At 38.7% G+C, this 23994-nt stretch overlaps 1 protein-coding gene across 2 annotated transcripts; it reads right to left on the bottom strand.

Annotated features, from left to right (window-relative positions):
* Positions 1 to 9938: 9938 nt before the first annotated feature.
* On the bottom strand, positions 9939 to 22674 carry MAPK6 (mitogen-activated protein kinase 6). Of its 2 annotated transcripts, none has more exons than XM_075208003.1 (6): positions 22520 to 22674; positions 17816 to 19028; positions 15534 to 15678; positions 13447 to 13611; positions 13128 to 13329; positions 9939 to 12378 (listed from the first exon to the last, which is right to left on the bottom strand). In XM_075208003.1, exons 2-6 carry the CDS (start codon positions 18368 to 18370, stop codon positions 11280 to 11282), a joined length of 2166 nt encoding a protein of 721 aa, XP_075064104.1. In that variant the 5' UTR covers positions 18371 to 19028; positions 22520 to 22674; the 3' UTR covers positions 9939 to 11279. The 2 variants fall into 2 exon arrangements, with proteins under 2 accessions (XP_075064104.1, XP_075064105.1); XM_075208004.1 differs by lacking the exon at positions 22520 to 22674 and adding an exon at positions 20999 to 21340.
* Between the last annotated feature and the right edge of the window lie 1320 nt (positions 22675 to 23994).

Below are 23994 nucleotides of genomic sequence, written 5' to 3'. Positions count from 1 at the left end.
ACTTTGACTGAATGAACCAACCTGGACATGGAAACCCCAATATGCCAATTGGGATATGGGACATCTCAGTGCACACCCTAACGAATCAAAAGATTACTCTGTTACTAGAGAGACAAAATTTGTTTTGTGACAATAAATAATAAGTATGTGAAAAATTTGTAAAAACCCTTGCTCCATATGGGTATTGAAAATGTAAAATGTCTGTAAATTTGAAAACAACATGCGTTAATTATTTGAAGCAAGTGCTTTTTTTAAGCTTAGTGACATACATTTAAAATTGTTCTATTCAGTATTGTAAGCACCTGATGTGACTTCTGGGTCTTATTAATTAAACACTGACACGAAGATTTTTTTTTTAAACAAATGTCATGCTGAGACCATGTTTTGTGTACAGTAGGATTTGCAGTGCAGCCTACTTGGAGATCAGGAGGATGGGTTTTTCGCCAGTATTGTGAAAGAAGACTGCTCACATTTTCAGAGCTAGACCCGGTAGCTCCTACATCATGGCTATGTTCAATGTGGGAATAAGGTAGGAAATGGTTGTACTATAATCCCAGGATTAAACTACCATTACTACGTGGAATCCAATAATTGCTATGCATTTCGATTCTCAAAGCACCAGTTTTCATTCATCTTGGTTTAATCATCACACACATTGGTAATTTCTATTTACCACCTGTATCAAGTGCAGTTATCTCTCTTGAGGCTAAGCTAGTTTCCAGGAACCAAGATTACAAAATGGAATGAAGCAATAATTATACAGTGGAAAATGTGTCATTAGTGTGTAAAGTAAGGATGGTTAATATTTGACTAAATGATTTGGTAACAAGGTTCCAGTCTAAAAATTTAGATAACCAGATTTCGTGTTGCGTGCAGAGGCAATATATATTTTTCAGTATTTGAAAATGTTTTCCCCTCTTTTACATGAAAGAAATTCTTAATTAGGAACCTGGATACATGAAAATCTGCAGGGAAGCTTGGAATAAGACAGGCATTTGACTAACATCCTTTCCATTGATATTATCATATCACCTATTGACATAGGAATGCAAGTTTTTTAACCATGAAAGTTTATTTTAAATGATAGCAATAAATCTGCAGCAGTTTGCATAGCTTAACAGAAGTAAAAGCTGAAATATAGATGAAAAATAATACTTAGTGGTTTTATAAAAATGGACACTATAAGGTATTATTTGTGTTCAGTAATTTAATGCATTAGTTTTGCTTTATATGTTAAAAAAATATAACTGCAGCATCACTTTTCAACTTATATCAGTGGCAGAACCATGTCCAAATGATGTCCTTAATACAGGAAGAAAAATAACATTGAGTGCCATCAATTCAAATGTAGATTAAGTTAAATAGGATTAAATAGTATTTTTATTGCTTAACTAATGATGATTACATATGTAGCCTTTAGGTGCCCATACTCTGTACAACGTGTGCAAATCATAAGAGGTAGAGCTATCCATGTCCTGAGCCTCTGCTAATGTGGGAAATAAGTTCACTGGTTGTGCTCAGTCCTGATAAGATTAAATATATACTAAACAAAAGTCTACTACAAGGACAATAAAAAATATATATATTCTTTGAGAAAGTATACTGACAAAACGCATCACATGAACTTCTTTCCCACAGTAAGCACTCTAGGGGCTAGATTTACTAAGCTGCGGGTTTGAAAAAGTGGGGATGTTGCCTATAGCAACCAATCAGATTCTAGCTGTCATTTTGTAGAAGGTACTAAATAAATGAAAGCTAGAATCTGATTGGTTGCTATAGGCTACATCGCCACTTTTTCAAACCCACAGCTTAGTAAATCTAGCCCCTAGGTCTATGAATGGACAAGTGTTACTTACATTATTGATGCGCTTTTACATGCTGCGCTTTAGAGACCAGAACTGTGTCTAATCTGATCAGGAGTGAGCACAACCAGCAAACACATCAGTGTGGAGAGAGACCTAGAACATGGAGTATTCTTCGCCTGTGTCATCAACCAGAAAGGGAAAGTTTTCTCCCACTTCATCAGACTGGGTAAGACAGCTAATAAATGTTCACATGCATGCAACCTCTGCACAGCTCCAGATGCTGTTGGATTAAGGACAGTGATTCAAATATGCGCACAAATTTGTTTTTTGTTTTTATTATAAGTGAACTGGTCACTCACGTTGTTTTGAGATTTGGATCTCCATCTAGCGCTATTGAGACATTTGACACAGCAAGAACAAGTTTGTGCTGTTAGTTGTGTGGGAATGCAAATTTGCACCTTGTATATGATTGACATCTGCTTACCTTGAGTTACCTGGACATTTGGGATTAATGTAATATATGCACTGTTAACATTTGGTTATTTATGTGGAGATAAATCTTCCTATTTGTTTTAGAAATATGTTATTTGTTTTGATATCTGTAATAAATGTATGGTTTTATCATATTGATTGCGATATATTTTTGACAGCTATTTTTGACACTAGGGGAGAAACTAGGGGAGAAGGAAAACTGGGAGAGCTAGACCATTATCGCATGCCCTGCTATGTCTATTTCACCATGCTGATCTACGGTTTTCCATTTTATTTTAAAGTGTTTTGCGTTATCTATTCAGCAAACACTGAGGCATTACGCATTTACTGTCAGAGTCATGCACCATCCCATCATGTGTTCTTTTTCACTAGACGGCATGATAGTGGTACTGTTGCTTATCCAGCGGTGAGTATACAACCCCTGCCACCTAAAGAGCGGAGGCTTTAGATCAGGTTTCCAATAGATACCTTATATCTAACCTGGGAAACGATATGACAAAAGGACTTAACTATGCCATTTGGGTTTAGCAACTCTATTTTAAAAAATAAAAACCATTCTTTAAGGCAGCGGTTCCCAAAGTGTGCGCGGTGGGTCCCAGGGGTGCCGCAGCGCTGTCACAGGGGTGTCGTGGTCAGGAAGAAAAAACAAAACAAAAAAACTTACCAATCTGGCGGCACATGGGACCCAGCATCCTTCTCCCTCTTCGCTTCTCACTGAATGTCGGGCGTGACATCATCACGTCCGACATATTCAGTGAGAAGCAGCGGGAGAGAGGAGGTTGCTTGGTCCTAGGCGCCGCCGGATTGGTAAGAAAACAGAAGAGAAGACAGAAGAAATAGAAGAAAGAAGGCCAAGTATTGTAAGTAAAGAAGGTGGAGGGGAAATGGTGATAGGAAACAGCAATGGAGGAGCAAAAGAATGGAGGGGGCAGAGTGAGGATGAAGAGGGGACAGAGTGAGGATAAAGAGGGGGCAGAGTGAGGATGAAGAGGGGGCAGAGTGTGGATGAAGAGGGCTAGAGTGTGGCTGGAGGGCACAGAATGTTTGGATGAAGGAGGGCACAGAGTGTGGATGAAGGAGGGCACAGAGTGTGGATGAAGGGGGCACAGAGTGTGGATGAAGGGGGCATAGAGTTTGTGGATGAAGGAATGCAGTGTGTGGATGAAGGAGGGCACAGAGTGTGGATGAAGGGGGCACAGAGTGTGGATGAAGGGGGCACAGAGTGTGGATGAAGGGGGCATAGTGTGTGGATGAAGGACTGCACAGTGTGTGGATGAAGGAATGCAGTGATGATTTTTGTATATGTTGTTGTTTTATTTTGTTTGATCTTATTCCTCTTAGTATCAGCTGTAAATTATTCTTTGACAGAAATATAATAGAAAAAAATATATAAAAATATTATTTCCCCTTGGATTTATGTGTATTATTTTTGCAAACAACTTACTAAGTATTTCTGTCCTGACCTAAATACTTATTACGTTATTTTGACCCAACTACTTATAAAACGGTACTGCTCTGTAATTATTTTAGAGGGGTGCCTTGAAAAAAATTATGGAGACTCTAAGGGTGCCGCGAACTGAAAAAGTTTTGGAACCACTGCTTTTAGGGTCAGCCAATGACCTCATATATTTGGCAACAGGAGTCATCTGACAACCTAAATTTTCCATCTTGTTGGATTCCTACTTCTCATTCACCAACCAAAATCTTTGTGTGGGCATAACTTAAGTAAAAATTGGGGAAATAAAAAAATCAAATAACCTTGGGGAAAGGAGGCAAACATTTATATAGCACAAACATATTCCACTGCACTTTACAGCTAGAATATATCACTGATAACAATGAAAGACAGGTCTAGGCAAATAAGGGTCCATGTTGATATATTAAAAAAACAAAACACTAATTAAATGTGCTTAAATCTCTTACTTAGAAGTTGTGTATCCAATATTCCCAGGCAGCGTCTCTGAACAGATTGAAGGGACTCTGCAGTTTTTACTACACATTAAGTCAAGCTGTCAAACATGTATGACATCAATCTGTTGTTTACAGTTTATATAAATAAACAGCGTTATGGGAGAAACATGTTTTCAAACCATGTCACATTATCTCCAGTCTGGTTTAAAAAAAGTCAATACTATTACTTTATTTTTAGATTTATCATTTCAGCTCACTATGGTTAACAGCTGTTGATCTTAAAAGGTGATGCCCAATGCCATATACTTAACACCCAGATATTTTTTTTTCTTAGTACAGTTGTATTAAAATTACATTATCCAGGTAAAATGTGTTGTTTGGTCTTACATTCCACTCTAGCTCTGTTAAAGTATATCCACATTCCACTACAGCTAAAGCTTCTCCAACAATTCAGCCTTTCATTATATTATTATATCTCTCAATGTCAAATGTTGGCTTCATTGGCCATTTCATTTAGAAGATCTCACTCCATTGTCCAGGTTTCTCTTGAAGACAGAAATCTACTGCAGACAGTTTTTCTTTTGGCAACTTATTGGAGACGTGGATATTTGTGCAAATGGCTCCGTTTGAGAATGACAATAACAAATGTGGATACAAAAATGAAAGCATACAAATGTCTTGAGAGCAAGTAAAATAGTTAGGCATAATGTACTCTGTTCTCCAAATAACTTGAAAGATCTAGTAATTTGTAATGAACTACATTTAAATATCCAGATATGGGCTATGTTACTATTATTTAAAAACACAATATCATCCTGTTCTAGGGACTATATATTAATCATAATCTAAAATTGCCTGCATTAAAATGTTTTGATTTGAAAAAAAAATCTGAAAAAATGATCCTAACAAATCAGTCATGAAAAATATGAATGTGTTATTATGTAAATAAAATTGCTAATCACTGGCAATTGCTCCTCTTAGAATGTCCTATACAGACTGAGGTTAGTCATTACAATCACCAAGGGATCAACTTTGGTCCACAAGCCTCAGCAGACCTTTGAAGAAATAAACACTGGAAGGGTAATTTCCCTGAATTATTCACAAACCCAAGTGTTATAAGTTATTGTGTGTTTAGTGTCAAAATGTGTAATACAATATATCAACTACCTGCCTTTGTTTGATTGCCACTTATAAAACAGCTCAAAACAGGAATGAAGACAGAATGCATATCTGCATTGCAGCCACACAGGAGTAATATCTCAGCACATTTCAGTTTGTTTAAAATAATCCCTCAAATGTTCTAATTGCCCACTAAATCCAGTCTTATGCATGACCCACATGGAGATTTGATCAGCCAAATAAGGCAAATGTGACACATTTTGGCCCTATTCTCTGCAAGCAAATATCAAATCATTTAATACCCAAATGAGTTCAGGTGGTACGAAAGCATTAGCTGTTTTGGAAGTGGTAGGTAGCTTGTTTGAATATGAACAAGAAAACGGCAATGTGGACGTACACAAATTTGTCCAAATTGCTCAGTTCATCAATTGCTACAATATGTCTGGATTGCAAATGCCAAACTTCAAATACATGTTTTTCGGATGTAGTTACGCAGGCATCTTTGGGCACCAATCTTATGTGAACTGCCTTTTGCCAAAAAAATAAATCAATGCAATTTTAATAAAAAAAAAAGTTTTCTTCCGTTGCTAGGAATACGGATTACCCCCATGGAACACTGAGGTAAAGTCTCACTTGCTGTAAAAAGTGAAATATTTCTTGGTTTGTTTTTCCTCAATAATAAACCCATCTTTATACATAAGCTTAAAGTTGCGTTTAAGAACACTCAGTCCTGCTATAGAGCACAACAGAAGGACATTGACAAGAAAAACATTTACCTTTAGAGCTGAACAAAGCTGTTTTATGAACTATTCCCAGTGTCAATCTTGGCCACAATATAAGTCATATTGCCTTAAATGTTCACCAGTCTTACCATAACCATACTGCATACATTCTACTTGTTTTCAGTGTATCCAGAGCTTAAGTACCCAGGCCCTGAGTGAGACATCAAAATTGTATCTACAGTAATTTATATATTTTTTTAAAAGTATTTTTATTGAGATTTTTTTTAGTTATAAACATACAAATAACATCAACCATCCAATTACAATAAACATCTATGCCTGCTTATGTCACCATAAACATTATACAGTGATATCTTGTGAAGTTTTAGGCTGAGGATGCCATAATAGTATTTTTATTGCACTCCAGGTCAAATTTAATGAAGCTGCAAAGGGCTGATGGCTAACCATCCACCTGGTGATTCCCCAAATCCATCATATCATCCTGATAAAGGTGGATAACATTATTTATACCAGTGGTGCCATATCTTATGGTATTTATGTATGGCCTTTCTACTTTCATACATGAACCATTCATGCCTTCATACTTCAGTAACTAGGTTGATCTAGTGAGGTATCCTAGGTGGTTCAGTCGCCATCCATTCCTTAGCTATAATAACCTTACCTAGGGAGGCTAAGGTAAATATATATTTGAAGAGTGGGTTACTTACATTTTATTTTAGTGTAGTGCCAAACAGATAGATCTTAAGGCATAACAAAGGGGTAGTGTGGAGGAGATGCAGTCCCATATTTGGCTCCAGAAGGATTGACAACTGGGCATGACCATAAAAGATGCCAAAAAGTGCTCTCAGTAATATCAGGACACTCCGAAGAGGTGCGCAGTCCCATTGTGTGCATCTTGGATGGTGTCAAGTATACTCTGTGTACAGTGTAAAAATGGATCTGCTGAATCTTAAGACAAACAAACTGTGGCATGTCTAGTATTTCCCACCACTATATTCCACTCCCCATCAGAAAGAACCTCTAGATCGGCTTCGCATTTTATTCTGAGCAGACCTAATCCTCTCGGGGACACCTGAGGCAATAATAAGGCTAAGAGCACAGAAATAGTCTTATATGACCCTACAGATCATAATATATTTTTAATCTGAGAATATGACATATGATGCAAACCCTCAGGAACCTGGGCATTCAGTGCATCTCTCAGCTGCAGATACTGATTGTTGGGTAATGGGAAGGTCACTCCCAATTGTTCATATGTAGCTAATTGATTATCTATATATATTTGACCAATAGTGTGAATTCCTGCATCCCTCCACAGCAGTGACCCTTCCCCAACCCAACCAGTTTCCTAAAACCAGTATTGAAGCATAAGGGAGTGTCCGTGTCTTACCCTTCATCTCTCATAAGAGCATGTGATATTGCCCAAATAATTGATTTACGTCTTATTATAGGTGCCATCTTGCTAGGTCTGTGCTTAGATAACAAAACCTGCAAAGCTCCAAGAGAGGGGTCCAGCTGCTCACCCAAGGAGTGTCTGAAAGTGGTGTTCTGTGTATCACCTAACCAAGGGGTAGATTTACTAAACTGCGGGTTTGAGAAAGTGGAGATGTTGCCTATAGCAACCAATCAGATTATAGCTGTCATTTTGTAGAGTGCACTAAATAAATGATAGCTAGAATCTGGTTGCTATAGGCAACATCTCCACTTTTTTAAACCCGCAGTTTAGTAAATCTAGCCCCAAGTGTGTAAGTTGAGAAGCAAGATAATAAATTTTAAGACTGGACAGGACCAGTCCTCCTGAATTTTTGGTTCTACATAATGTGTTAAAGCACACCCTAGCTCTCTTACCACTCCAGATTAAGGGAAAAAAGTTGTTTATTAATGTTTGGAAAACCTTCAATGGTAGATACACTGGGGAGTGCTCGTGGGGGTGTAAGTATTTTGGTTGGATCACCATTTTTATTAGGTTGATCCCACTATAGACCGCGAGAGGCAGCTTACGCCATGTATAGCTTTTGGTCTTTAAATATTCTGTTATTGGGTCAATATTTAGAGCGACGTATTCTGATGCATGGGCTTTAATCCAGATACTGAAATATGTATACATGTTGGTCCACAGAAGTGACTAACAGTACACAGCACTTGGCGGAGGATGCCACCCCATCGTAAAAACAACAGATTTGTCACAGTTGACCTTGAGTCCTGAATATAAACCAAACTCCTCAACCACCTCTAAAAAAGGTGAGATGAAGACAGCATAGGAGTCAATAATATGCTGTGTGACTCCTCCCATCTTTATGCCTCTGATGCGCTCATGGGAGCAGATTAAACAGGCCCGGGGCTCAATTGCTAAAGCAAACAGTGCAGAGGATAGAGGGCAGCCCTGTCGAATTCCCCGACCCAGACCAAACGGGGCTGTCGTGAATCCATTAACACTCATTCTTGCTGCTGAATATAGTAGCCCAACAAGACTAATAAACCTGGATCATAAGCCAAAACGCACCAGCACATGCCAGATATAGTCCCACTCAAATGAGTCAAAGGCATTGGCTGCATCCAAGGACACGACCACTGCCCTCTCCCCAGTCGACCAGGTCCTCTCAATCTGCATAAATAGTCTAACATTAGTAAGTGTATATTTGCCAGGCATAAACCCCGTCTGATCTGGATGGACAGTCTCATGAATGAACCTACTGAGCCGTATGGATAGAATTTTAGCATCTGTGGAGATAGGGTGATATTAACCCAGATACATAAGGATCTTCATCAGGTTTCAATATAAGGATGACTATGGCATCAGACAGAGGAGGGGGTAAACCATACTCCAGCAATTGATTATAGGATTATTTGTATACTTCTATCGGTATACAATCAACACCCGGAGCTTTATGGTTGGGAAATGAAGAGGTGGCTGCCGCAATTTCCTCCTCAGTAAAGGGGGAATCCAAGAGGTCAACCGCTTCTTGGGATAGAATTGGAAGTCCTAGACCTATAAGGTTGGTTATAGAGGTGTATCAAGCTTGCATGGAATATAGATTACTTTAGTATTCATAGAACACTTCCGCAATTTTGACCCCTGTATATTGTTTAACATTATATTTGTCTATGATAGCTGGGATTGACCTATTGGACATTTCATCTCTTGCTAGACAAGTCAAGTAGCTCCCTCAGAAATCGGAAATATTGATTATGTCTGGAGAAGAGATGCCTTTGACTGTACTCGTCATAGAAATCAGTCCAAACAGACTATGCTTGAAGCCAGTTCAGTCTATCCTCTACAGCACAAGACCTAACAGATAGAACCTCAAGGTCTTGGCATCTCTGCTTCAGCTCTTCCTCTTTTTGCTTGTCAAGTTTTTTAATAATCGCTAATCTCCCTTTATCAAGGTACCCCTTATAAAGGCCTTGAACGAGTCCCACAACACAACTGGGTTGACCCCCATTTCATTGTCTTTAAAAATACCCATCCAAGAGGCATGTCAGACCAGTACTCCCTCCAAGTTTGGACAACCAACATGGATTAAGTTTCCAGAACTGTGTTCAGGCTTAAAATCAAAGAAAGCCAAGATAGGAGAGTGGTACAGTAATTTATAGCCTTCCGATTTTGTTGCACTAATAAATCTACAAAAATATATTTCATATTTTTCCCCTCTTTAGATTTTGCTTGGCTTATTTTTAGAACCCCATGTGCCACGACTGCTGCTACCATTTTCTGAACGTGGTTTAGCCTGTAATATATTAAAGCAGAGAAGTAAAGCAGCGCATTAATTTGTAAACTTAAATCAGATTTATTATTTCAAAGACATACTTACATTAATGTTTCCCATTAATTAATCAATGCAAAGAAATTCGAATGAGACAAACAAAATCCCATTTTTGCTGGCCATGTTTTATTTTTCTTAAATAGGGGAACCAATAGTACATAAATAGTATGCAGAATTCAGAGGCAAAACAAGTTTCCAAAGAATTGAGATACTACATGCTATTCTTCTCATGCAGGTTTGAAACAAAATAAAAATAATTTTCAGTAAAAACATACAGTAAAAGGAAAAAAAAATCTGAGACAAATCTAAACTTACAGTAATGTTGTACCATACTTCCATGCACGCTGTTCTTAGCATTGCAATAAAAAAATAAAAAATGTTTCTAGAAGTATTTAATATTTAAGCAGTTCCTATGGGTGTTTTTAGAGCTCTGTCAAGCACTTTGAAATTGCAAATTCCTATACACAGTGAGCACTTTCCTTGAAATGAAGAAATTTGGGGAAAAGAAAAGTGAAAACACAACCTGTTAATATGCAGGTTAAATATATAGAAATGTAAACCATAAATCAAAGTTCTATACCAGACTAGGGCATCCTGAGACTTTCTAGCTGTGGAATTGAAAGCCCCAATATGCCTTGTCAGATCAGGCATACTGGGTAGTCCAACAGCTACAGACAAGTTGTACACCACTGTTCTAAACCATTTAAGATGCCAATTTTTCAAACACATAACATCTTTATGATAATAAATAAAATACTGCATATTAAACACTTCACTACATATAATGCAATCAAGAACATTTATAAATATCTCTGCAATTTTCTAATTTAACAATAGCTACTACAATAATGCTGGCTTAACAGAGGTGCATGATGGATAGCACTACTGGTGGCTAGCAAATGGCCACAAATGGTTACCTTGAGGTAGATAACACATGCATACCAAAATCTGCATTCTTTAGTTGCTGCTGGTATCATGTGTTTCAAGAAATGGATATGAAAAAAGCTACACTATGAACGGTCCTAGAAAATAAAAATATTTAACTAACATTTCACTAAAAATTATGCAATGTCTCACTGTGTTCACATCAAGGCAAGATCATTTAATATTGAGAAATATAGCAATTGATTTGATTTATACTTCATTTAGTGCATTTTTTTTCCTGTCTCCACATATGTTGCATTATTTTGTTGTTCTTTTTTTTTCTTTTTTTTTTTACTTGTGTGCAAATGCCATGCCAGTTTAAAATATGTAGAAAGTAATTCTAGATTGTAAAAACAATGGTAAACAAAACTAAAGTTAAATACATACTAAAATACAAACTTGGGCAAGGAAAAAAAAAAAAAAAAAAAAAAAAAAAAAAGGACAGACAAAAAAAAAAAACAAACAAACAAAAAACACACAAGACAATTGATGAAGTATATGAAAAAAAATTACTGAGTGTTTTAGTTTAAATGTTTCAGAATGCTGCTGTAGGTTTTGCGGGGGATTTGAGGGGAAGATTTCATAGCAGAAGGTGCCAACGCGGCTTGAATCGATTTAAGGGGTGAGCCGACTGGATTTTGAAACTGGGGAATACCAATGCAATCCAACTGCTTATTAAGGAAGATGTCACCACTAAAACTCAGTAACCCCTCATCATTTTCTTTACTCCCAACCTTTCCATCTTCTATTGGATCAGGATCCAACACTTCTGGCTCTTCTTTCTTACTAAATAAATTATCTAGATAACCAGTATAAGTATTTTCTTTTTCAACGTGATCATCTTTCCTTACTTCGCAACAAAACTGGTCTATCAAGAAGCATTCTTCACCACTACTGATCGGGCTTTCCCAAGAATTTTGGTTTTTGACAACCAACTGTGCTAAGTTGGCCATTCCTTTCTCTTGTTTTTCTAGGCTTACAGACTTTGATATTATGGATTTTAATTCAAGTTGTGTTACAGAGCTATTCAAGTCATTGAGTTTGTCAATACTGGAAGAATCATGTTGCAAACTAAGTTGAATAGTACCAGCTATAAACGAATCAAAGTCAAATTCTCTGTGCTTCTCCCTTTCTTTCTCAACTAGCTGCTGTGAAGCTTCTTCAAGAGCTATCTGAGCTTTCACCAGACCATTTCTTTCACATTTTGATTTGCCTCTCCTATCTGTCTTCTCCTTACTTTGCTCCTTCCAGTTAGAAAGATCTATAATAAGTTTTGGCTCATAATAATGATTGACTTCACTGTCCCTCCAAACTAAATTATCTAGGTAAGATGAGGACCTAATTTTGTAGTTACAAGTATGGCTACACTCCAGATCACAATATTTGTTTTCATGGTGATTTTGGTATTGCCAGGAAGGCTCAAGAGAAAAGTGTGGATCAAATGCTGGATCTTCCAGATACTTTTCTCGATCCCCGTCCAGATATTTGCGAGGGTCTACCTGAACCTCTTCTTCATCACTTCCATCAGAGAGAAGAGCCCTTGGATCGCGCTGAACTTCATCAGCCTCAAAATTATTATGTATAGGCCAATCGTGGTCGGAATACTGACTGTCATGATATCTGAGAAAGAAAGAAAAGTCATTTTTTTTCCTTTGAAAAACTATAGAACTTTAGCAGACCCGTTCCTACCTATGTAATAATTTCATTCAAGACCATCTTTCATAGAAGCTATGTAAATGAATCATAATGCAAAATAAAACAATGTTTTCAAATTGATCTAAAGCTAATATCCTATTCTTGCTAGTCAGGGAATCTAAAAAAAAACCAAATAAGCAAAAAAAAAAAAAACAACAAAAAAATAATAGTCAGTAACAGGCTTAAAAGTAATAATATAAGCCAAAACTGAAATTTCATAATTTATAATTCTATTGCATTTTGAAAAATTATATTAAAATGTGTATATTTGACAGCTTTTCTTTTTCTCTTCAGAATATTTGTACAAAAGATCAAGACTTTGACCAGGTGTAAAATCTATGGTAAAGTGTGGCTGTCCATAGCAAACTCTAAATTGAAAGGACCCTAATTGTTTATTAGCTAACCACCGTGGCACATAAATGTGAGAATATGGTTCTCCACAACTATACTGGCGATATATAATAGAAGCAAGGCCATTTATTTGCAATAAACACAAGTTATCACTCATCCATTAAATGTGCCGGTGTTGGTCTTGATACACAGTAAGTGTATATATTCGGAACAATAGGATTACAAAGATGGTACTGTTGTAAAACATTGAGAGTGTTTTACATCGAGTCTGCAAGTTATGAAAAAGATATTTGTAAACAGGGCAATAAAAACAAAGCCATTACCTTTCCCAAGTATATGCATGGCTGTAGTGGTCATCCATCAGTAATATATCATCTACCTCATCTTCAATGTGAAAGGGATGGCTGGAAATTGGCTCATCCAATGGAAAGGAATAGATGCTCATGTATTGGTGAGACAAAGCTTCTTCTGCCGTTAGTCTATCCATAGGACTGAATGTCAGAATCTGTTCCAGGAAATCTAGCGCTGATAAAAAGGAAAAAACAAACAAAACATAATATTATGCATTGATTATTTAGGTAACTATATGGCTTATTAGAAACGAATAGAAGGCTAAAGCATCTCAACATTAGAGGAGCTCACCTTCAGGGCTGATTCCTGGAAGTAGCTGTGTTAAAGGAGTATGTGGCTCAGTCATATCATTTTTAATGTAAACTGGGATTACAGTGAGAAGTTCTTGTCTGTCTTCTTCATGTACAACAGGTATCGACTCTAAAATCAGCTGCATTTGCTCAAGTTCATGTGCACCTAAAAAGCAAACATTGTAATTATTAGGGCAAAACACTACAATAAAAATAAAAGGTGTTAAAACATCTGGAGGCCAGGTGAACAAATAAAATGGACTTTAGGCGGTTTAAAATGTGTTGAACCATCATAAAAGAATATTAAAGAAAATGTTGGCCTTGTTTAATTCACTAAATGTTAAAAGTCACATTTTATGTAACAACTCTGCAGTGATGCAGATAGTGGTCTAGCCATGAAAACAAAATTCTAGCAATTACACTTGGTCACAATAACTAACTTTCTTGTAAGATGTCACATTGGTCCCATAAGACAGCTGTCATACATACTAAAGAGATACAAACACTTAAAAAAAAAGGGGGCATTTTTATTTTATAATTACTGTAATTTAGCTTTTAAATAAAACACATGTGATTGTATTTCTTTAAGATGCTCCATGTGTTTATAAACATGTAAGCCAGCATTACCACAAGATAGGAACTACTTAAAGCATTAGCAAATGTGTTACTTGCTCTATATTTTGATTATCATTTTCTTTGTAATAGGGGAATGACTATAATGATAAATGCATAGGACCCAGAGAATGACACCTGTACGGTCCCTGTGGTCTGTCCATTATGGATGAAGTCCTTAACACCCGTCCAATATACCGCAAGATAAACATGCACCTATTATATACACCTCTCAATTCCTTTCATTGGGGGGAAAAAAAAAAAAAAAAGTCCAGAGCAGGGTACTACCCAATCCTAAATGGTAAGGTGCAGGGCGGACACCAAAGAACATTGCAGCATTGCATGTAAGAAAGGAAGCATGTGCCTCTCGCATTATTGTGGAACTACAAGTACCAGTATGGCCCAGTTGCACAGCAACATGTTGCCCTATTCTGATAGAGAAAGAAAGTATTGTGTCAGTTCGGGAACTACAGGTTTTTACTACTTTCATCAGTCTATTGTTTCCTCACTGACAGCTGCAGCACACAAAGGTCTTCTTTAAATTTACAGCAGCTCTGAAGCAAGAGCTTGCTCCAGGGAACTAGTTTGAAATGTGTATGGCCAGAGAGGACATGTAAAAGGTCTATACAATGAAAATCAATAAATACATTTTTTTTTAATGTGTCTACACAGCTAGGAAAGCACAAGTAAGTATTGTATTATATCTGAAAAGTAATATTTTCTTTATTTTGGTGATTATGTTCCTTTAAAAAGATGTTGGGAAGGAGGAAGCTTAAGGACAAATGTTATCGAATTCTGTAATTTTGTATAATACAGCTCTCTTTTTTTTGGTTCCCTGTTTTCACTGCCATGCCTAGCTCCTGCTCTGTCCCACTGCCATGCCTAGCTCCTGCTCTGTCCCACTGCCTCAAAGTTCTATATTGCAGCATGCTACTGCGTATTCTAACGCAACACTTTTTTTTTTATTTCTGTAATTGCTCCACTTTTTTTTTTCCATAGCCCCATGATTTTCTGCATCGTGTTTACGCTCTATTCAGCTGTTGAGACACTGCCTCTCTACTCCACCTGATCTTTTGCACCCCCAACGCTTCCACATCAACTGAGCAACACCCTCCCCCTTTCTTTACTTCCTCCATTTTCTGCATTTGTAACATTAGGGCGCGCTTTATCCCCACCCACTGCCCTCATGTACCTGCAATCCAGCCAACCATACCCATATCTCCCCACTACCTCCTCCTGCACTCTGGAAAGCTAGATCTGTCCACAACAAACTGGCCTCCATTCACCCCAATCTCCAACACTCTTAATGTACTATAATTGGCCTTTCATTGCTTTATATTAGGCTTATTTGTCCTGTAATGTATCATAATGTATAATGCACTACGCTCTATTTCCCCAACTTACAGAATTTTGTGGCACCCTATAAATTAACAAGAGTAGAATTATATTTTAAACAAAAGCAGACCAACAACTTACCTGCAAAAAGGGTCTTTCCAGTCAGCATTTCAGCAAAGATGCACCCAGCTGCCCACATATCAATAGCTTTAGTGTAATTGTTGGGTGAAAGTAAAAGGCGGGGAGATCTGTACCATTTTGTGACAAGGCCTTCAGAAAGATGTCCCTGGATGGGTGTAAAAATTTTTTTTTTTTTAAAAAATAATCTACATGTACTACAGGTCACTATATTACTGTAAGTACATGTACATAATAAAAACAGCTAAATTATTGAAATAAAACAGTGCTTCTGTCTATACAGTCTAGCAAGCACTGCTACAGGCAATATTCCACTGTGGCCACAGGCAACATCAAATCCCTGGCTGGACAATTCCAATATCTATTTGCAACACTGTATAGGGTTCACATCATGGAGGATACTGCCAGTGATTTGATGGGTAAACACAAACTATGTAACAGCATGCCAGAATGATGAATGCAAAGCATGCTGGGAAATGTAGATTTCTTCCTCTTAAGTTACAAGGACATCCTAGCTAACTTGGGCCTGCTATCAATGTGCCGAATTTGGAAATCTACAAGAGTCTCCAGATGTTAGAAGCAAAAATGGATACAAAGTCAATTTTGATTAGGCAAAGCTTTAGAAGTGAATAAATTAGAAAACGAAATGAACGCAATTGTGTGTGTGTGAAATTCCCTTTAACTACATATATACCTGCAGATACTATGCCATTTTTCAAATTTGGGACCCAAAACAAGCTCCTTAGATGACCAAAATATGACCATCATTATAAACCAGGTAGGGGAATTCTGACAAAATAAGACAGGACAGATAATATGGTCACTCCTCAAGCACCATTCAATTGACTTGCCCACCAAAATCACAGGATATGCTCAATTTGCCTGGGACATTTATGTCCAAATAAGTTCAGATCAGGTCATTCAGTGATCGGAATAAAACAAGTCACCTGTGGCTGAATTTAAAGCTAATCCTAACTTGTATAACATTTTAATAAGCGACTAAAATGTTAAAGTGTTTCAAGAGAATGACAGAATGTAGAAGCATAGAAATGCAGGGGGATAAGCATTTCTCATGAATAAACAACATTAGCTTTGTCCTTAAACAACAACTTGTATTACAGCACAAATCCCTATGAGGTTATACAGTAATTATGATGCATAACAGGATGTGCACACTGCTGCTCATAATAAATCCCAGAAGTCCCATTTGTTTGAAACTTATTAATGCATAGCTTTTCTTTAGTCAATGGAAATGGCATGCTTACTTTTATTATGGAGTGTAATACTGTGGAGCCATGGAAGGAATTGGGATTAAAAAGAAATCACCACAAAAAAAAAAACACACACAAAAACAGGATATGCTAGTTTTAGACCAGTTGATGCGATTTCATTAAATAAATTAAATCTGTCAACAGGATCAATAGTAAGAGATGAAAGGCAATTACAAATGAAATAACACTATGTACATTATTAAATGTCTAAGACTGTTAACTACACAAGATATTCATTACTTAGCGCAGTGTTTTAGTTTACATGCTGCGTACAGCCTGCTGCAAAGTGTATCAGTAAAAAACAAATGCAGCAGAATGGCGGACTTTTAAGTACCCATAAATACTGCAACTTTGATGGGCGATTAGAAACCCAATTATTCAACAACCGCCGCATGTGTGCATACAAAGTGACAGAACATTGTGATAAATATCAGATTGGGAGTTTTCAGATATCTACCTGTACAGGTGTAAAGTGCATCCAGATAATTACAAATATATTCACGCAGTGTGTGGTCACTGTACAACCAGATTAGATCTCTGGGATTTAGAGCCGACCTAGCAGGCTGTACATGCATGTGCTTATATACAGGCATCTTAAGGGCTTGTCTAGAAGAGTGGCATCTCATATTGCAGACTTTTCCTATTGCGGTGCATTTAATTCATTTCTTTCAGTGTCCTATCCATGCGGACAGCATGGCAAAAATCAATAGATCTCTATAATCAATTCTCTGCTACTGTACTCCATTCACTGCTTGTTTGGACAAGCCCTAAGAGACTGGAATTTAAATTACCATTATTAACCAAGCTAATGTTCACGATGAAACATGACCAGGGGCCTACATTATATACCATGGGTAATTTACAAACAAAGCAATGAATTCATGGATGAATGTACTTACACATAAGGCAGCTAAATAAAGGCAAGAATTATTCAGAAACTTTACCATATGGTTAGTTAGCATCAAATGTTTTCAAGTCATATCCCACTGAAACGTATACAGGAATTTTACTCACCTTATGAGAGTAATGGGGATCCATAATACGCGCAAGACCAAAATCTCCAATCCTTACTACCAAATCTTCAGTATTTATGAACAGGTTTGCTGGCTTCAGATCTCTATGCAGCACATTAGCCGAGTGGATATATTTAAGCCCACGTAGCAGCTGGTACATAAAAAGCCTGGCGTGATCTTCACGTAGTGGGCCTTGCTCTAGGAGCTTGGCTAGATCGGTCTCCATATACTCCTGAACAATGTAAACAGAGTTCAGCTCAGTTAGTGAGCCCACATCATCTGTTAAGCACTGTCCATTAGGACTGAGAATTTCAAAAACTTTTACAATGTTTTCGTGATCAAGTCTCCGGATAATTTTGATCTCCCGCAAAGCATGTTTGACACTCTGAGGATCGGTCAGAACAATTTTCTTCACAGCCACTCGCTTGTCACAGTCATTATCAAGAGCAGAAAAAACTAAGCCGTTACCGCCATAGCCCAGGGGTTTTAAGTCCATATATCGAGAGCCCAAATCAAATCCATGAATGTTCATGAGACTTTCAAACTTCTCTGCCATTTTGGCTACTTTACTTCCTTCCTCAAGATATTCACTTTCCCTAAATATTTGACAAACCAGTGCTGGTATCTAAAGAAAAGGTTTAGTATATCTTAAAAATACAAACAAAAAAAAAAAAAAAAAAACAACAAAAGCAAAGAAAACCTCTTCTTTAGAATGGTTTGCTTCAATTTTAATTGCATATAACAGCCTGCCCGGCCTGGTGTATCCCACAAGCAGAAATACTAACGCTCAGTTTAGACTGTATAAAAATGAGAGAATTCATAGTTCACAAGAGATGCAGCATTCCAGCAAACATCAACAGAAACACTCAATGGAAGTGAAACGGAATGAAATGACATACTATGCACGCGTCACTACTGTGCAAAACAAGTGAACACTAAACAAAAATGTGAATAAATAAAGAAAAAGGCTTCTATTAACATCCTCCTCACAGTGCAGATACATTCAGTGTTGAACTGGTCCTGAGCAGCGTCATTCTATGGTGCTGGTAAGCACTAGAAAATTTTATTCTGGTGGTGTTTTTTGCATACAGTGCATCCGAAGAGGAAATCGTGTCAAACCTTAAATTACAGAAGAGTTCTTCTGTTAATGATCAGGTGGCTCCAGCTCACCACAATCACAATCAAAGCTGCCATCCATCTTATTCTCAGAAAACCTGAAAAGAAAGAGGGAAAAAAACAAAACAAAAGAGGTTAGAATTAGAAAGGAATGTGGATACCAGGATTTTCATTGATACAAATGAAAACAACAAGTATGAATGAATAGTCTGTATTCCATCCATTGACAAGAAATATTAAGGCAAAAACTACTACTGTATATAGATGAACGAAATATTTGCCTTATTCCACATTTGGTCACAATTTTGTACATTTCACAAACAGAATTTGGCACAAAAGTTGTTCCCATAATGAACTGGAAGCCATTGATTGCTCCAGCGCTATTCCTAAACCCTATAGATTGCACATAATCTGAACATAAAAATACAGTGCAGAAAAACGGAGAATATGCCGCAAAATATACTGTTAAATACTCTGTTTACACCCCTTCAATATAATAGAAAAGAACTAGCAGATTTATCCTTTAATATACAGATACATTTCAATGACAATGCCAAATAGAAGATACTACACTAAGCTGAAAAATAACCGATAAGACACTGAGTAACTAACTGTATTTACACTCTGAAAGAAAAGAAAAAAAAGATCTACAGGAAACGTGTTGTAAATACTCAACACCTTCAGATCCACACAACACATCCTGTCCTTCAGCTGAGTGGGGATCCTTGAACCACTCAGCACCACTATTTAGCACAAAATCAAACGACTTACAATAAATTGAATGCATAAGGCTATCCATATGCTAAATTACAAAGTTATTTATATAGCATCTACATATTATACAGCACTTTACAGATAATATTTAATCATTCACATCACTTTGCCCCAGTGGAGCTTGCAATCTACATACCCTAACACATGTACAAAGACACAAGGAGTAGATCATGAAAACACGCACTGCTATTCAGGAGTCCACAGACATTAGGAAGATTTCGAAAAGCAGCGAGAGCCCTGTTTAGAAACCGTACCCCAGAGTAACACGGAGATGCCATCAGCTGCACTGTGGTGTTCCACCACAAAAAACAAAAACAAGGAGAAAAGGCTGTTATATGGTGGTAGTACTCTGGTGCCTCTGCTAGAGGGTGAGCTCCATCTAGTTTGTGGGCTCTACAAAATATTTTAGTCTTGGGGTTCATTCATAATTTATTTCTCCTCCATATGATTTCATATGGAAAGTAGGTACTGGAAAAAAAAATGTGTACAGGACGGATGTATAAAATATTTCCCATATAGGTGCATTTCACATGTTTTATTGCGGATTCTATCAGTTTTGCATGTTAATTTGGATGGTGAACTTTGTAAAGGTCCAACTGTGAAAGCACTTCTAAATGCAGAAGTGAAAAATGTCTATTGGTGGTCAACGAACATTTTGATATAGTCTGGGAATCTAACAGTGACTAACTTTATGGACAAGGGTGGACAAAATAATGTCGAAAACAAGCACCAGTCAGACAAATCTAGAAACCAGCAAGATTGTTTTTTTTTTTTAAAGAAGCCAAGGTGTGCATCCATTATAAATGGCTCTCAAAAGCTATACACCAACAGTGACATTTTAGGCTCACTGTTCACTGGAATTTGTAAAGGCTTGTCAAGTTTGGAAGGTGTGCACTAAAGATAAAATTATGAAAGCCATATCTGTTATGTGCAGTTTTCCTAGCTTCATGGAACAAACTATATTTTTAGCACCAAGAACACAAGATACAAGTGATTTTTCAAGATAGCCAAGTGATCATTCCTTGTAAATAAAGTTCTACAGTAAACATTTAATTTCATACTTTCAAGATTATTAACAGCAAGGTGACTAAATAGAAAAGACTTCTGAATCTACAATAAAGTAACAAAGAATTTATGGGAAATTGCCTTCATGCGATCTGGTGATAATGTTACATAATACCAGAAATGTCAAACTGGAACAAGTAATTAAATCAATTAAGTGCAGATATAAAAATGGAAGATTACAACATTACATTTTAACATTCAAATGAAAACGAACTATACTCCCACTCACCACTAGCATACGAATTTCAGACATTATTTGTCAGCTATATGCCAGGACAACTGATTCATCATCACGAAGATTAGATCAACTGAGTCAGCTTTCCCAATCAAATGAGCAATCATATAGAGCTCTGACGTAACCATCAGTGACATGTGTTTAGGGGCAGTCTATAGGGAATTCCCAGTGGAAATTCTCTTATCACAAGCACATAAAAAATATCACTCTACCCATTCTCTCAGAGCAGTCACTCGTGTGAGAACATCTAACCACATCTGCACTAGCCATACAAACATGGCATACAGTGGTATCTGCTGGGGTATTACAAATGGCAATATACATGATACGCCTTGTAGTGTCACAGCACCAACAATAGAGATCCGCATAACGCTGCCCTAATATGAGCAGACGTACAGATACGCCGTGGTAAGCCCTATGCCCCAAGCAGCGGCCACGTTGCACATGAACCATGTGAGTCATCGCAAGGGACAACTTTTTTTTGTTCCACTTCCAACTCCCCCTCCCGGAGCTAATGCTCATTGTTCAGAGTCTAGATGCTACACGCACATATACACCACAGCACTAGGAACAAAAGGGGATCTTCCTCTGACTGTAATGCTACATAATACCAGGCTGAGATGATCCCATCTACTCACAGCAGCGCTTATTACTGCAGGGACCTTTGTGAGACGAATACACATAATAATAATAGTAAACGTAAGAGGCTGCACCACCAGCATCGTGTGTGTCTCCCTAGATGAATAGACTGGAGAGAGGGGGTCTGGGCCCCCATTGGTTAAACACGCCGGAGTACAGCCCCCTCCCCGGCTTCATTACCAGAGCTGCCAGCTGGGCCGGCAGCACGTCAGTCACCGCCGCATTGTACGTGGCTCCCGATTCACCATGCCCGCTACGCCGTCTTCGTAAACCCCGAAAGGCCGGGTCCGCAGTCCGCGCCGCTGTCCCCTCACACACTGGAAGGAGACATGTAGTGTGTCCGCGTCATACATATAACCGGGCACAAGGCGGGGTATATGGCGGATATACAGTATGGACATAATGGGATAGTAGCACGGAAAGGCTGGTACAGGGGTCTCCATAGACCGGGCGATGAAGGCTAGAGACCGAGTGAAAGACGAGCGGGTCACAGGACTTACCGTGACATGTCCCGGGGAGCCCACGGGACCCGGTGCGTGCGGGACAAGGGCGGCTGAGACGTGTCACTGGACCAGGGGGTAGCTGCGGACCAGGGAGGGAGGGGGGCGGCTAGGGGGTAGCTGCGGACTGGGGAGGGAGGGGGGCGGCTGGGGGGTAGCTGCGAACCGGGGAGGGAGGGGGGCGGCTGGGGGCAGCTGCGGACCGGGGAGGGAGGGAAGGACGGGGCGGCTGGGGGCAGCTGCGGACCGGGGATGGGGGGGGGCGGCTGGGGTCTAGCGGGCAGCGAGGTCCCATTGTTAAGTTGCCGGAGACATTGTCACTCACACAATGGAGTCCCCGGCACAGGGAGGAGGCAGCGGGGCTCCGGGTACTTACAGCTCTCGTCTGGTTCATATGGAGAGGTAACTGGCAGCTGTGACAACGCTCGCACACACCGCTCAGCCGTTCCTCTTGCCCTACGTCTTCTCGCTCGTTGTTTGCCGCAGTCGCCATGTACTCGGACTGACTGCTGGGGGAGGAGACTCGCAGACACCCGATCTGCCGCCTACTGCGTCACCCGAAACGCCCCTGCAGCCGGGCGCGTCATCCGGGCGGGAGAATTCAAACGGGTCACCCCATGCCAATCACACGGCGGCTGTCAGTCAGCTGCTGAGGGAGGGACCAGTGACCACTGCCACACACTGCAACCTATGTATTATAGGTTTATTAGCCCCTGTAATGTCTATGATCAGATACACAGTGATCACAGCAGTACTTCCATGTCTGCCTGATGCCTGCACAGTGCTCTGTGTCAGGTTGTATGTCCTCCCAGTGTCTCATCTATATATAGTAGTATTCATTCACACTATTTACTATATGCCACAATGTACCCTTTATGTCAGACTGTAGTCCCTCACCAGAACCATAGTTTAAATGGTTAATGCAGGTTTTTAATCAGACATACATACTTTTGTAATATGTGCAAATAAAATTTGTACAGCGAGCAAGAGCTACAAAAAAAAATTCGGATTGCTAATAAATGCAAAGATGCGTGGATAGTAGCGTTAACTATATTTATTCACAAAAGTACAAGTATTTGAGGTATAAACAAGAGCTCTTGTATAAAATCCTTGTTAAAACAACAATACAAGCAATATGGCCAGTTGCTGAACTACGCTATGGACAAAAGTATTGGGTCATACCTGTTAATTATTGAATTGAGGTGTTTTAATCAGGCCCGTTGCCAGAGGTGTATAAAATCAAGCACCTAGCCATGTAGTCTCCATTTGCAAACATTTGTGATACAAAATGGGTCGTTCTGAAGAGCTCAGTGACCCCAAGCATGGTACTGTGATAGGATGCCACCTTTGCAATAAGACGGTTCTTGAAATTTCATCTCTGCTGGATACTCCATGGTCAACTGTAAGTGATATTATTAGAAAGTGGAAGTGTTTAGGTATAACAGCAACACAGCCACAAAGCGGAAGACCACGTAAAATCAGAGTGGGGTCAACAACTGCTAAGCAGCATGATGCATAAAAGTCGCCAACGCTCTGCTGATTTCATAGCTGAAAAGTTCTGAACCTCCACTGGCATTAATGTAAGCAAAAAAACGGTATGGCAGGAACTTAATGGAATGGGTTTCCATGGCTGACCAGCTGCATGCAAGCCTCACATCACCAAGACCAAAGCCAAGCATCGGATGGAGTGGTACAAAGCGCACCGACACTGGACTGTGGAGCAGTGGAAACGTGTTCTGTGGAGTGATGAATCGGGCTTCTTTGTTTGACAGATGGGATAGTCTGGATTTGGCGGATTCCAGGAGAACATTACCTGCCTAACTGCATTATGCCAACTATGAAGTCTAGTGG

Source organism: Mixophyes fleayi, chromosome 4 (genome assembly GCF_038048845.1).
Source record: "Mixophyes fleayi isolate aMixFle1 chromosome 4, aMixFle1.hap1, whole genome shotgun sequence".
In the NCBI taxonomy this organism is placed as follows: domain Eukaryota; kingdom Metazoa; phylum Chordata; class Amphibia; order Anura; family Limnodynastidae; genus Mixophyes; species Mixophyes fleayi.
The sequence above is the reverse complement of the archived record's forward strand: the minus strand, read 5'-3'. Positions and strand labels throughout refer to the sequence as shown.